The sequence below is a fragment of the Vulpes vulpes genome, chromosome 8 (assembly GCF_048418805.1).
Source record: "Vulpes vulpes isolate BD-2025 chromosome 8, VulVul3, whole genome shotgun sequence".
Lineage (NCBI taxonomy): Eukaryota > Metazoa > Chordata > Mammalia > Carnivora > Canidae > Vulpes > Vulpes vulpes.
In genome coordinates, this window is record NC_132787.1 from 91,476,237 (window position 1) to 91,491,761 (window position 15,525).

Genomic DNA, 15,525 nt, shown 5'->3' on the forward strand with positions numbered 1-15,525 from the left:
TCCTGCTGGAGCCTGTTTCTCCCTCTGCCTGTGTCTCTGCCTGTCTCTCAATCTGTGTGTCTCTATGAATAAATAAATAAAATCTTTAAAAATAAATAAATAAAATAAAAATACATTCAACTTTACATAGAACCTGAGAAATGAAATTGAGAAGCCTATAAGGTATCATTATTCTCTGTATCAGACAAGAAAAGATTTAAAAGATTGATATCAGGTGTGGGCCAAGTATGGGTGCCCAACTATTCATACCACTACACAGGTAGGGATGTGAAGTGTAGCAGCCTATCTAAAAGGCTATTCAGCAAGATTTATCACAAACTTAAATATAAATATGTCTCCCCTCCGACCCAACCTTCAGGAATTCTCTGCAGAAAGTACTCAGAGAAGTCTGCACAAGAATGATTATTACAGAGGTGCCTGGTGGCTCAGTAGTTAAGCATCTGCCTTTGGCTCAGGGCGTGATCCTGGGGTCCTGGGATGGTGTCTACATCGGGCTCCCTGCAGGGAGCCTGCCTCTCCCTCTGCCTCTCTGTATGTCTCATGAATAAATAAATAAAATCTTTAAAAAAATGATTATTACAGCACTGACTCTACTACAGGAACATGGAAACATCTCTATGCACATGTTAATACCTACTAATACCCACTTATTATGAGCTTATGAGGCAATATAAGAAAATAGTTCATAGCCTATAGAAAGGATGATGTAATATCTAGCAATATGCAAAGATGTCCACAATGGTTAAGTAAAAAGAGCCAGCTGTAGGGCAATATACAAAGTATAATATTAATGTTCTTTTTTAAATAGGCTTATATACACAAAGGAATTTTTTGGAAGGACATATGCAAACAGATGACAGTAGCTATTTAAGGAAAGGGAACTCTTGTGAGGATTTCTATTCTCCATATTTTTGTATTGCATGAATTTTACAAATAGTATGTACATGTGTGTGTTAATCAGAAAATAAGACCAAAGAGGAAGAGGTAAAATAAGGTTCCTGATTATGGGCTTCTTTGGAGGAAGCATGGGGGAATGACCCCACCAACCTCCACACCATTTACAACATGGCAGTCTACTCTTCCCTCCGGCACACAGTGGCCACGAGGACTCCCAGTACTGCCTTAAGAAAAATGAAACCATCATCTTACGACCTCATCCACAGTGAAACAAGCAGATCTCTTGGTCTCATTCTTTCTTGATTTTTTCTACTACTGACTTCCACTTCTACTCCCTTTGTTCAAAGTTCAGCACAGCTCTATATATTGTTAAATGATCTTTGAAATGTGGTGTTGAGTTACCAACACCACCCCCTCCAAATCTAACCAAAAACCCATTTTCTTTCTTGTCATTTCATTCACTTCCCTATTCTTATTGAATCTACTCTTTGCCATTAACTAAGAGAACTAATTGTTCCATTCTACTCAGGTCTTCAGACGTTGCCAGGTTAATGGTTTCCCCACTATCACACAAAATGCACTCATTCTCTTGACTTTCTACTTTGACCACCAATTAAGTACCAACTCTATTTAAATAATCTTCCCAAGTGTTCCACATCCTGGAGCAAAGACCAGTGCTTCAGAAAGAAAAAGAACTCACATTACCTAGTTTTAACTTGAACCCCATTGCTGCCTTTTACTTATCATTTCTGGCTTTTCTTGCACTGCACTGTCTAATAAAAGTACACATAACCAGAAGTGGCTGATCCAAATCGAAATATCCCGTGAGTATAAAATACAAACTAAATGGATCTTGAAGAATTTGAATGAAAAAAGAAAAATATCTCAAGATGATTTAGACTGATTATAGGTTAAAATGATATTTTTTATATAGTGGGTTAAATAAATGACGAAATTTAATTTTACCTGTTTTGTTCTTTTTTAAGATTTTATTTACTTGTTCATGAGAGACACAGAGAGAGAGAGAGAGAGAGAGAGAGAGAGAAGCAGAGACACAGCCAGAGGGAGAAGCAGTCTCCATGCAGAGAGCCTGACGTGGGACTCCATCCCAGGTCTCCAGCATCATGCCCTGGGCTGAAGGCAGTGCTAAACTACTGATCCACCCAGGCTGCCCTGTTTTGTTCATTTTAATGGGGCTACTAGAAATTTGTTTTGTGTTGCTTTGATTTTTGTTTTGAGAAACTTATCAGCTTGGTTCAATAGAAAATTTTTAATTACATGTGTGGCTCATATTGTATTTTTCTTAAGATTTATTTATTTATTTACTTACTTATTTACTTATTTATTTATTTATTTGAAAGAGAGAGACAGAGAGTATGAGGCTGGGGAGGGGCAAAGAGAGAAGCAGGCTCCCAGCTAAGCAGGGAGCCTGATTTGGGTCTCGATCCCAGGACCCTGGGATCATGACCTGAGCAGAAAGCAGAGGCTTAACGGACTGAGTCACCCAGGTGCCCTTATACTGTTTTTCTATTGTTCAACACTGACCTAGCATATTCCCCAAAGGAGTCATCCCCAAAAAGACCTCTCTGTCCTCACGTTTGGGCTGAGTCCCTCTTTCAGGAAACTGCTTCCTCGGGGCTCCCAAAATTTTGGTCTCAATGGAGCTGCCATCTTCCCGAACACCCCGCCTCCTGACCAATCAAAGTCCCTTCTCAGCATTTAAAAAATCGGCACTTCATTGATTGTTTGGCTGGGTTTTGTGTTCTGGGTTGGAAATCATTTTCCTTCAGAACTTTGAGAGCATTGCCGCATTTGAGAGCACTGTTTTCTACCTGCCAGGGTTGCTATTTCAGAACCCTGACGTCATTCGGTTTCTTAATCCTTCCTTTGTATGTGACAGTTGTTGGTTTCCCTCTGGAAACTTGTAGGCTCCTTCTCTTGGCTCTCAATGCTCTTGAAGCCGCTGCCTCAGCCCCTCCAGCCAATTTAGGAGTCTTCCTAAATGTATGTTTGTTTTAGCAAGCACTTCCAGCCTGCATGATTGATTAACTAAACCTTTCTTTGTGTGTCTATAGATTATGCATTGCACTGTTTCTTAGAAAGACCCTGGACCAAACCCTCTTGCACAATCCCCCACTCCCATGCCCGGCACCAATGTACCACCTCCAAGCACTAAGCACACGGATACCAGATACTGTCTGCAGCTGGCACCCCTGAGTCTGCAGACAATCAACAAACATTAAAGACCAGTGTGCTCCCCTTTTACTGGTTAACTGCCAGAAAGTTCCTCTAAAAATCTTCAGCCAGGCAGAAACATTGAGGAGTTGGTTTCTGGGACAAGTGTTCATCTTCTGCCCAGGTGGCCAGGCCCCTGAATAAAGCTCATCTTCCTTTCCAGTTGAAACTCCTCTCTTGAGCATTGTTGGCCTTTCGAGTGAAGGGCAGCCACACTTGGGTTTTTCAGTAACACTCTGAACTTTCTCAATGGTGTGCCCACGACTGGGTCTGCTTTCACCCACTGGGCTGAACATTTTCAGTCAGGTGTTTGACCCAAGCCAGAAACTTATGAACTTCAGTGCTCATCAATTTCCTTGACTACTTCCAGTGATCATTGCCTCCCCTCTGTTTGTTCCGCCCTTTATGGATCCAGAAAGGAGAGACTAGGTCTCCTGGACTAGTCCTCTAATTTTTAAAAATCTTCTTCTCTCTCAGTTTCTGATTTTTTTCCCCTATATCCTTTTTTTTTTTTTAAGTATTTATTTATTCATGAGAGACACAGAGAGAGAAAGAGAGAGGCAGAGACACAGGCAGAGGGAGAAGCAGGCTCCATGCAGGGAGCTTCATGTGGGACTTAATCCCAGGACCCTGGGATCACAGGAACACAACCTGAGCCGAAGGCAGACGCTCAACCACCAAGCCACCCAGACGTCCCTCTTTTTGTTCTATATTCCATGACCTTTATTCCCTACCCTTCTAGAGTTTTCCATTTCCATCCTATTGTTTAATTTCCAAGAGCTCTATTTTGTTCTTGCAACACCCCTTTTAATAGCATCCTTCTCTTGTTCCTCGGTTGCAATATCATGTCTTTTTTTCTCTGAAGATGGTCTGAATGACAGTCTTTTTGTTGTATTACTGTTGTCTTTTCTCCTACATAGTATCAAGTTCCTCTAAGTTGCTTTTTTTCCTGTGTTTTTACCTTGGTGTCCACCTTTCATGATAAAGATTTTCCTCTGACATCTAGAAATCCTTGGCTACCTTGTCACCACAAGACAGAAAAGCTGAAGGAAGCTTGTAACTTGACAACAGTGAACTTTAGTCCAGGACTATCTACTTGGTGCACCTGGTGGGCAAATCTGGATGTCACTGCCTGCAAGTCCCTCTGTGAGGACTGGTCCGCTTTTCCAGAGAGACTTCAATCTCCTACCTGTGTTGTGAAGCTCCAGCCTGCCCATATCCCAAAGAGGGGAGAAGGGCTGCACGGTCTCAGCTGCAGTGTGTACAGGGTCACAGAATCCTTGCTCTTAGTACTGTGCTCTTGCCTCATCTCTGTCCAGCGTCCCTTAAAATGTAGATCCTCCAGACTCCTTCCTCCAAACCTCCAGTCTTTTGTGCAAGGTCGAAAAGAGGTTCCTGGCATCCAATGATTTTTTTCTAAACTATTTCCCTGATTTTTTTCCCCTTCCTCGCCTCTACCTCTACTTGAACCTGAAGCTTCCGATTTCCTGGTCTTTTGAGGATTTACTGCAGGGTAAATCAAGAGGGCTTTCAGCTTTCCTCACTACTAGTTTATATTTCCATAGCTTTGAATCTGTGAAACCATTTGCCATCTGTCCTTATGCTTCCCGGCTTCCAAAATGTTGTTGCTGTTGAGTTCCTTCTGTTTTGCTTGACTTTGTGGATTTATGTCTTTTTTATTTAATCCCTTTAAATGTCATGCTAATGGGGTTTTGATAGAGATCCAAGATAAATGTATATGCTCCATCTGCCATCCTTACTCCGGAGTCCCATCTCTCAGGAATTTCAAACTTCAACTGAGACAGTAGAGACTGAGATTTTCAGGAGCTGTAGCCTATCAATACTGGTCTCTTATTTTTATATTACATTTGATTCTATTAATAGCTTCTTCCCTAAAACTATACCTCGATGGCACCCTGAAGCCCAAAGAATTAGGGCTGTGGGCACCAGAGGCAATCAAGGAGTCTACAGCTAATTTCAAAATGACATAGTGGACTAAAATATGTCTGCTTTTTATTACCAACCTGTGTCAGCAACAATACAAGGTCAGTGATAAAACCCTCCTTTCTGAAAAATCTTCCATTAATCTAAGTTCTAAACAATTTCTGCAGTTACTGTTGATTTTTTTTTTTTTTTTTTTATGATAGTCACAGAGAGAGAGAGAGGCAGAGACACAGGCGGAGGGAGAAGCAGGCCCCATGCACCGGGAGCCTGATGTGGGATGCGATCCCGGGTCTCCAGGATCGCATCCTGGGCCAAAGGCAGGCGCCAAACCGCTGCGCCACCCAGGGATCCCACTGTTGATTTTTAAAGAACATGTACGGGTGCCTGGCTGGCTCAGGCAGGAAAGCAAGCGACTCTTGATCTCAGGGTTGTAATCTTGAGCCCTGCATTAGGTGTAGAGATTACTTTTTTTTTTTTTTTTTTTTTTTTATGATAGTCACAGAGAGAGAGAGAGGCAGAGACACAGGCGGAGGGAGAAGCAGGCTCCATGCACCGGGAGCCCGACGTGGGATTCGATCCCGGGTCTCCAGGATCGCGCCCTGGGCCAAAGGCAGGCGCCAAACTGCTGCGCCACCCAGGGATCCCCGAGATTACTTTTTTAAAATCATTTATTTATTTATTTATTTATTTATTTATTTATTTATTTAGTGTGTGTATATATATATATATATACACACACACACATACATATATAGACTTCAGTATAGAACCTTTCTATATATTATCTTTTAATAATGAGGTTCATTCAGAGAACAAGGAGAATACAGTTGGCTGTGTGCATGTGTTTTGAGAGGACTTTTGAAATGGTTCCAAATGGTCCCAGCTCACTTAGGCACAGTGCACATCCCCAACCCCCAAGAGGGATCTGACATAAACAACAGCCCAGCTATTGAAAACATGAAGAAGCTGAACTTGGGTTAGTTCAGTTCTGTCATTCTGCATGCTTTCATTCTCTAAACCTTGAGGAATTCTTTTGGAAACACTTCTTCATGTCTTTCTTCCTCCCCCTCCCCCAAATACTTTAAGGTAATTAAAAGGTATTGATCCATTTGTTTTCTTGTTTCAAATCAGAAATTTTACTTTTATTTTTAAATTTTTTTCACATCCTGGTTATATAAACAAAGTTCAATCAAAGAAAAGATTCACTGTCTGCTTTCCTTTTCAGGCTTTTTTTTTTTTTTTTTAATCCCCTGCTCCAGGTGTTAAACTCATTAGGTACACCACTGCACCTCACATATTCGTTTTCTCACCAGCACCACCAGCCATTCCATGTGGTCTTTATGTCATGGAGACAACCCTTTGTCAGTGATTCCTTTTCTGTTTCTAATTCCTTTTCTGAGCTCTCTTCTCATCTCTTTTTATCCTTTTTTCCAGAGTAAATTCAATCCATTCCCATGGTTTTAAATACAATCATAATGCTGTTGACATCTCTAATCTAGAATTGTCTTCTGAGTTGAAGACCCATGTCCAAATGCCTAATGGACATCTTGGTTTTAAAGTCTTCCAAAACCCAATTTCACTGAATATGTCCAAAGCCAAACTCTTGATTTCCAAATCCTCCTGACTCACTTCCCCCATCATCATCTTTATCATTTCAATGCAAGGCACTACCATCTACTCAGCTGTTCAAGCCATTCTTGCTTTTTCCCTGTCTTTGACTAGCATATCTAAAATCAGTAAATCCAGTCAGTTTAAGCTGTAAAGCATTTCTTGACTACATCTGCTTTCTCTCCAAACCCACCAGACCAACTTCATCCCTCACAGAACCAATGCAACTGCTTCCTAACTGGCCTCTTCAATTATACTTCTGGCTTCTGCAAACCAATCCCTCAGACAGCAATCAGAGTGATCTTAACATACTTAGAAATTTGAGAAATTCCCACATTAAGTTGTTGGTGAGTGGGTAAGAGTTATCATGGGAGGGAAGGCCAAGTGGACATCTTTAAAACTGTACCTGAATACATAAAAACAATCACAAACTGGGGGGTAGGGAGTGGGGATGGTGGAAATTAGTATCACCCTTAAGGATCTCAAGGATACAGGAGCGGTGGTCCCCCCCCATCATGTCTCCATTTAGTTCATGGGTCTGGTCCCTGCAAAAACTGGTTGGATCTGAGAATATGATTATCAATACTGCAAGCTCAACCAAGTAGTAGGCCTCATTGCTGTTGCCATGTAAATGTGGTATCTTTGCTGGAACAGTGTAGAGTGGTCTTACGTACATACAAGGTGGCTGCTGATTGGGCCAAATGTATTATTTTCTACCTAAATCAGGAAAAAGAATCAGGAAGTTCACATTTACATGGAACAGACAATAATATATACACATATAATTCTCACACTCACAGCATCATGTTGATTCTCCTGATCTCTGTCAAAACATAGACTGAATAGATCAGGACCATTTGGATACCCCAGAGAATATCACGTTGATCCACTACATCAAGACTGACCTGAGAGCTAAATATGACCCATCTGTTTTTGTAGGGCTCATAAGAAAAGAATGATTTTTACACTTTTTAATGATTAAAAGAAAAAAAGGAACAGATCAATAGGAAGAGCACAAAGGATTTTTAAGGCAATGAAACTATTCCATATGATACTATAATGGTGGACACATATCACTATATATTTGTCAAAATCCATAGAACACCAAGAGTGAATCATAATGTAAACTATGAACTTAGGGTGATGATGTGTCAATGGAGTTTCATCATTTTTTTTAAAGATTTTATTTATTTATTCATGAGAGACAGAGGGAGAGAGGCAGAGACACAGGCAGAGGGAGAAGCAGGCTCCATGCAGGGAGCCCGACGGGGGACTCAATCCCGGGTCTCCAGGATCATGCCCCGGGTCGAAGTCAGTGCCAAACTGCTGAGCCACCCAGGCTGCCCGAGTTTCATCATTTGTAACAAATGTACCATTCTGGAGGATGTTGATAGTGGGACAGGCTGTGTATGCATGGGGGCAGGTGGTATATGGGAAATCTCTGTACTTTCCACTCAATTTTGCTGTGAATCTAAAATTCCTCTTAAAAAATGAATTCAGAAAACAAGATCAAAATCTGAAGAAAATTTTGTGACACATGAACATTATATGACATTCAAATTTCAATGTCTTTAAGTAAAGTTTTTTTTTTTTAAATTTACTTATGATAGTCACAGAGAGAGAGAGAGAGAGGCGCAGAGACATAGGCAGAGGGAGAAGCAGGCTCCATGCACCGGGAGCCTGACGTGGGATTCGATCCCGGGTCTCCAGGATCACACCCTGGGCCAAAGGCAGGCGCTAAACCACTGTGCCACCCAGGGATCCCTTAAAGTGAAGTTTTATTGGAACACAGCCATACCACTCTGTGATCTAATGGCCAGCAAACAAGAAGTCACCATCTTGGTAGGATAGGTGACCCTGGCCAGCAGGACAGGGTACAAGTGCTCTTACACAGTGAGGGTGTTCAGGAATTCAGAAGATCATGCGGGTGCCTCTTAGAATTCTCTTGTGACAGCCTACTGTGCCTATGAGTAGACAGGTGCAACAACCCTGGCCTGAGAAGGGTATGATTATCAGGCACAGACTCTTCAGGAATGAGGGTTTGGTGTCATACAACCAGATAAGCTACTGAGACCAGCAGAAGTGACAGCTGAGGTCCACTCCAGAAATGCTTGTGGAAGGAAGGCAGGTGGGGATGCGAAGGAGGAAAGAAAGACCTCTGAGAGGAGGTCACGGATGGCCTGTGTCTGCAGTCCATTGCTCGCACGCAGTGCATGGCACAGCAGGCTTTCAATAAATTTTTTAAAACTCAATAAATAATAGTCCCTGCTGCAGAGACTGTTATTTCCGTCTTTGACTCCACAAGTGTATTGAATGTGTTCATATCCCATACTTTGGTTGAACCTTCTGGAGGAAGTTTTTCCTAGCTCACCGCCTATCTTTGCGCTCACACGTGGGGCCCGCCCGCCCCGGGAAGGCGCCCGCCTGGTCCCCGCCTCCGCTGCCGACCGCCCAGACCCCTGCTCACCGCCTCCGGGCTTCCAGTCGCGCCGCGATGCGGAGGCGCCGGGCCTGGATCCGCTCCTGAGGGTTGTCAGAGTATATGGACGGCCCGAGAATCGGGGTGGACAAGTCTTCCTCCTCCTTCTCCTCCAGACCCCCCAGAGATCCCGGCGGATTCATGGCAGGTGCCTCCCGCCCCAGGCCGGCGGAGCCTGGACCGCCGCCAGACCACCGCCCGGTTGCTAGCAACAAGTCGTTGCCAGGGAAAAGCAGGCACCTGACCCGCGGCTGGAGCGCGCGCGAACAGCTCCCAGGCCACGCCCACCTGTAGCTGCACGCCCCCCTGGGTTCTGTATTCTTCTCCCGGAGAGAGGAACGGGACTGGGGTGAAAATTACATCGTTTCGTTCAGCACTGTACAAATAGCGCCTAGCATAATGCCTAATGTGTAGGAAGTGCTCAAGTAGTGTTTGCTGAAAGAAGTGTACACAGATGTACATGTCTGCTCGCTGTAGTTTATAATGTTAAAACACTAGTATGACCCTGAAATCCATCAATAGGGGAACTGATAGGAACGCCTGGGTGGCTCCGTGGTTGAGCATGCCTTTGGCTCAGATCGTGATCCCGCAGTCCTGGGATCCAACCCCACATCAGGTTCCTCGCAGGGAGCCTGCTTCTCCCTCTGCCTGTGTCTCTCATGAATAAATAAAATCTTTTTTTAAAAAATGGGATTGATAAAGCTTTCACGGGATGGATAACAATGTAGCTACTAAGAATGGGTCTGACCTACAAAGACATAAAGATGTATCAAATGAGGAAGAAAGGATGTAACACAAATGTGTAGAATGTGATCCAAGTTCTATTTGAAATATATCTAGTACATATGGTCAAAAAATGAGCACAAAGTAAGGCCAATCAAAGAAGTTACTGCCTGTGTTCTCTTCTAGGAGCTTTATGGTTTCAGATCTCACATTTGGAGAGATGTTCCCCAACATCGTTTGAAAAGACTTTTTTCTCATTGATATTCTTTCCCGCTTTGTTGAAGATTGACCATATAGTTGTGTGAGTTCATTTCTGAATTTTCTATCCTGTTCCACTGACCTATGTGTCTGTTTTCGTGCCAGTACCATACTGTTTTGATCACTACAGTTTTTAATTATAACTTGTAAGTCTGGAATTGTGATGCCTCCAGTTTTGCTTTGCTTTTTCAAGGTGGCTTTGGCTATTTGGGGTCTTTTGTAGTTCCATACAAATTTTAGGATTGTTCTAGTTCTGGAAAAATGTGTTGGTATTTTGAAAGGGATAGCAATAAATGTGTAGATTGCTGTGGGTAATACAGACATTTAATTATTTGTTCTTTCAACCCATGAGCATGTAATGTCTTTCCATTTCTGTTTCATCTTCTATTTCTTTCATCAGTGTTTTAAAGTTTTCAGAGTACAGATCTTTTACATCTTCGGTTAGGCTTATTCCTGGGCGTCTTATTGGTTTTGGTACAACTGTAAATGAGATTGAATCCTTTCTGCTGCTTCATCATTGGTGTATAGAAATACAACAGATTTCTGGGGTGCCTGGGTGGTTCAGTCAGTTAAACATTCGATCTTGATTTTGGTTCAGGTCATGATCTCAGGTTGTGAGATCAAGCCCCATGTCAGGATCTACACTGGGCATGGAGCCTGCTTAAGATTCATTCTCTCCCGTTCCCTCTGCCTCTACTCCCACTCTCTCTTAAAAAGAGAGAGAGAGAGAGAAAAGAAATACAACAGATTTATGTACATTGATTTTGCAGCCTGTGTGTTGTATGCAAGTATTGAATCACTGTATTGTACACCTGAAACTAATAATACACGTTAACTGACTGGCATTTATTTTTTTCTTTTTTAATAATAAATTTATTTTTTATTGGTATTCAATTTGCCAACATACACTGATTGGCATTTAAATAAAAAAACAAACAACAAAAGGGATACATACATCCTGATGTTTTAGCAGCATTATCTACAATAGCCAGATTATGGAAACAGCCCAACAGATGTCTGTCCCATCTACTGATGAATGGATAAAGATGTGATTTATACACACACACACACACACACACACACACACACAACGAAATATTGCCATTTGCAAGGACCTCGAGCGTATTATGTCAGAAAGACAAATACCATATGACTTCACTCATATGTGGAATTTAAGAAACACAAACAAGTAAAGGTGGGAAAGAGAGAGAGGCAAACCAAGAAACAAACTCTTAACTATAGAGAACAAACTGATGGTTACCAGAGGGGAGAGGGGTGGGTGAAATAGGTGATGGGGATTAAGGAAGGCACCGTGATCAGCACCAGGTGTTGTATGAAGTATTGAATCATATTGTACACTGCGTGTCAACTAACTGGAATTCAAACTGAAAACCTGGGTGAAAGAATTAAAATGTAGAAATTAAATTATTTACCCAAATTTACACTGCTTTAGTAAAGTTTTGATTTGAAAAAAAAAAAAAAGAATACAAAGTAGTTGATATCTCTGGGCGTGAATCTATGGATCACTTTTATTTTCTATTCTAAAAACACTTTACAAATAACACAAAACACTTTTGATGTAATAAAAAAAAGTTTATTATTATTATTTTTTTAAAGAGTGGTGACAGGTACCTGAGAAGATGGCAGCAGGCAAATGTCACAGGTGAGAGAGATATGGAGGAGGGTTGTAGGCGTAGGTCCACTTTGATGATTCACAAGCATCCAGAGTCTGGTCCTCACTGGTAGGCAATACTCCAAAAGCAGAGCTGCTTTTGAGAATGGACTTACACTAATAAGCTCATGAGAGAAAAAGAGGATACCTACTTTGAGCAGGAAACTATAATTAACACACAAGCACATGTATTTATGACCTGTAACCAGCACCTGTCTGTGGCTGATCTACAAAGGGAATCAAACTATAATGGGCAAGTTTCTTGCTATTGTACGATTGATGGTAATGATCTTAGGGGCCCACAGTGGATATAACTTGCCCCCAAAAGGGTAGGTGGAGTCCTTTCACCCCATCCCTGGGTAAGTTTGGGATGGTAAATGCAAACCCCTCTGAATATATGGGCTTCCTTTGCTATACTACAGGCTTGCCATCTACCTTCTAAGTATATAGTCTTTTTCCAGAAAAATGATACATTGACTTTAGTATACTAAGTCAAGTCACATACTTAATTCCACATCCATAAGATTACACCATATCATCTTAATTGGGGCTTGGGAATTCATCAAACATTTACATAATTTCCTGGCATATTCCTGTCTTCCAATTTGTGTGAATTTTATCAATAGAGTCTCAGAAAGCAATCTTGTTTTATTCATTTCAAGATATTTTTAGAACTGCCCCACCCATCATCTTCATGTATTGACTACCAAAGGTACAAAGGATGGAACAGGGAAGAAAGAAGTCATGAGTAGGTCATAGGCTTAGGGAAAAGTTCAAAGGTAAAAAAACAGAATTAGTTATTAGTAGAAACCAAGCACTTAATTAGACCACTCACTGTGCTAAATACCTCCATGCATCATTCATAGCACATGCGCATGACTGCAGTAATATTACTAACCCCATCCTACAGGTGAAAAAACTGAGGCTCAGGAAAAAAAAAAAAAAAAGTAACTTGCCCTGGGTTGAAGCTGGCCAGGCTGAACATGACTGCGAACAGTCATGGCATTAAAAGCTTGAGAAACTTTCAGAATGAAAGCAAAAAGAAAAATGGAAAGAGCTGATAGTAAGTTTTCTTTCAGGAAATTTGTGAACAAGTTAAAACGATGAAAGCAGGAAGAAGAGTGAGACACTTTGGAGGCAGAGTGTCTAAGTTTGGGCAGACCCAAGCTGTTTACCTAGTCTGTGCCCTGCTATGCTGTCAGGTGCTCACTGGCTGTTGGAGGTTTGCAGATAGAAGGGCAGGGATAACTGCTGGGGCAGCCAAGAGGCTGGAAGGGGGAGGGGCAGGGGATTATGAGCACACTGCTAGAGAAGGAGCCTGGGTTAAAATAGAGAACATCGTCCCCTCACCATCTTCAAACCTATTACAGAAAAAAAAATTTAAATGCCTGCTTTCAGATCTGATAGATCAATTCTGATGTAAAAGACAGGAAATATTCTCAGAAGCAATGTTAGCAAATATGAGGTTTTTCAATAAAGCTTATGATTTATATGCTAAAGATTAAGTGTACTAATAAGTGTGGGTCATTAGGTTCTTATGGAATTAGCCTGGAAAATTAACACTTTTCTCTACAAAAATGTTTTCAGGTATGAGACAACCATCTTACAAACTGTGTGACCCAGTTATTATTATATACTGCCCAGTACCCAAAGTCAAGAGCAAGACACCATGAACAACTGTTAACTGCCACCTGCCTAGTACTTTGCTTTCTGAAACAAGTCACAGGATTACAGAAAACCCAAAAGCAAGTCAGCTGGTCATTCTTTTTTTTAAGATTTTATTTACTTAATTGAGAGAGAGCATGCACTGTGGGCAGAAGGGCAGAGGGAAAGTGAAAAGCAGACTCCCCACTGAGAAGGTTGCCTCCACCCACACAGGAATCAGGATCTGAGCTGAAGGCAGACACTTAACTGAGCCACCCTGGTGCCCCTGGGCTGACTGTTGTTTAAACAAACAAAACAAAAAATCATTTAATGTTTTGCTCTAAAATAATCCAGGACTCTGAGACAAGTGGCTGGATGTTCTTTTTCTGCCCATAGCTCCCTCCCCTCTTAAACCTACCAAGGAAAAAACAAAGACAACAATCTGAAAACAGTTAAAAGGATTTAAAAATTATTTACTCTTTACTTTTATTACAATAAATATTTATCAATAATAGAATTAAACAATTTTAAATTAAAACCTACTGCATTACTTTTGAGGTTCACAGCAGCAGAAATAAACATAAATCCAGTTGAAAGGGCAAGGCTTCCAGAATCCAGTGGCAAGAAACAGTCAGATCTTGATTATCTGGGCTAGCAATAGGGCACAGTAATACCAATGATGCAAAAGTAACAGTGAAATGCATAGTTGTAATCTGTGCATCAAATCATCTAAGGCTTCACAAAACTGCAGCTAAGGAATTTAAGCGAGTTATGAAGCCCCGTTTCTGCAAGGGCTAGATTTCTTCCCCCATCAAGCCCCTGAGCACAACTGTTCCCAGAGCTGCCTTCGGGCCAGGAATGGGCCCCATCATCATTCAGAGCCAGAAGCCTCAAACCTGGTGGAAGCAGCTATCCTTCTCACTCACAATTCCTGGTGAAAGGGAAACAGAAAGTGACATATTTCAAGGGCCTTCCTTGGGGATTGAGATGAACTGCAAATAGGAAAGGCTATGGGGCTCCAGCTAAGGTAGAGGCTTCACAGAGTTATGGGCTACATGCTAGGTCAACAAGAAGAGAACAATCTAATGATGGCTTACCATTCTGCAGATAATCAAGAGTAGACTGCATGTATATATGAAAGTACCATACGTATAATGCAGAAAATATGTGTACATATTAAATATGTATATACACGCACGGCACACATAACCAGATAAAAATAAATGCTATATTATTTACTATGAACACAGCAAGTTCTAGACAGACCAATTATGAATATGCTCAATTAAACTACTTGAAAGAGAAAAGAAACTATTTTGTGCTCCCCTTTATCTTCTACTCTAATATATTCTAGTTGTTGCAAACACATTCCAGTTGCTTAAGTGGTATTGTTTCTAGGTACCTGAGAAGGGAGTCATCCTTTTGTTTCAGAATACTACAGAAAGCAAACTACAACAGGTCCAAGCTACACAACTCAGTAATTGATTTTGCTGTGATTCCTGTCACTTTCTCTTAGAGGGAATAAAGCCTTACTCAGAAAAGTCTCAACTTTTTTTCCTACAGGTAGCTACAAATTTAACCTACCACGTTGGATGGGAGGAGCAGGGAAGAAGGTCGGCAGTAGGGAGTCTGCACCTGGGCAATCATTCACTGTGTCCCCACTACCCAGAGGTAATGCTACTTTTAAAAGAACAATTGAAATTTGGAGTTTAATACTGAAGTCTGCTTTCTTGGCACATTCTGGAACAAGCAAGTCATTCATTACACATAGCTGGGACTTTGTCTCTTAAAAGCCAATGGGTAAGTTATCTTTTTTTTTTTTTTTTTTTTTTATTTTTTTTTTTTCAATGGGTAAGTTATCTAAACAAAATAACCTACAATGTTAATATTGTGGGCAGATTTATTAGCAGTTGTTAAAGTCTGATGCTGTATGATACTAGTAATTCAAACAGATTTAAAGCACAACACGCAGAGATCTTGCAAAATGAAGACTCCCATTAACAGGTTAGTAGCATCAAATACTAACTAAGCATGTTCCAAGTAAGGTCAAGAAATTACTCTTTAG

At 41.3% G+C, this 15,525-nt stretch overlaps 1 protein-coding gene across 5 annotated transcripts in view; it reads right to left on the reverse strand.

The window, feature by feature from the left end:
• Window positions 1-9,444, reverse strand: part of DRC1 (dynein regulatory complex subunit 1) — a 44,542-nt gene extending 35,098 nt beyond the window's left edge. For 3 of the 5 annotated variants that reach the window (XM_072767473.1, XM_025983968.2, XM_025983967.2), the window contains exon 1: window positions 9,152-9,444. In XM_072767473.1, the coding sequence (XP_072623574.1) occupies window positions 9,152-9,306 (155 nt within the window). In that variant the 5' untranslated portion in view covers window positions 9,307-9,444. The remainder of the gene's footprint in view (window positions 1-9,151) is intronic. The other 2 variants (XM_072767475.1, XM_072767474.1) reach the window with 1 other exon arrangement.
• Window positions 9,445-15,525: the final 6,081 nt, after the last annotated feature.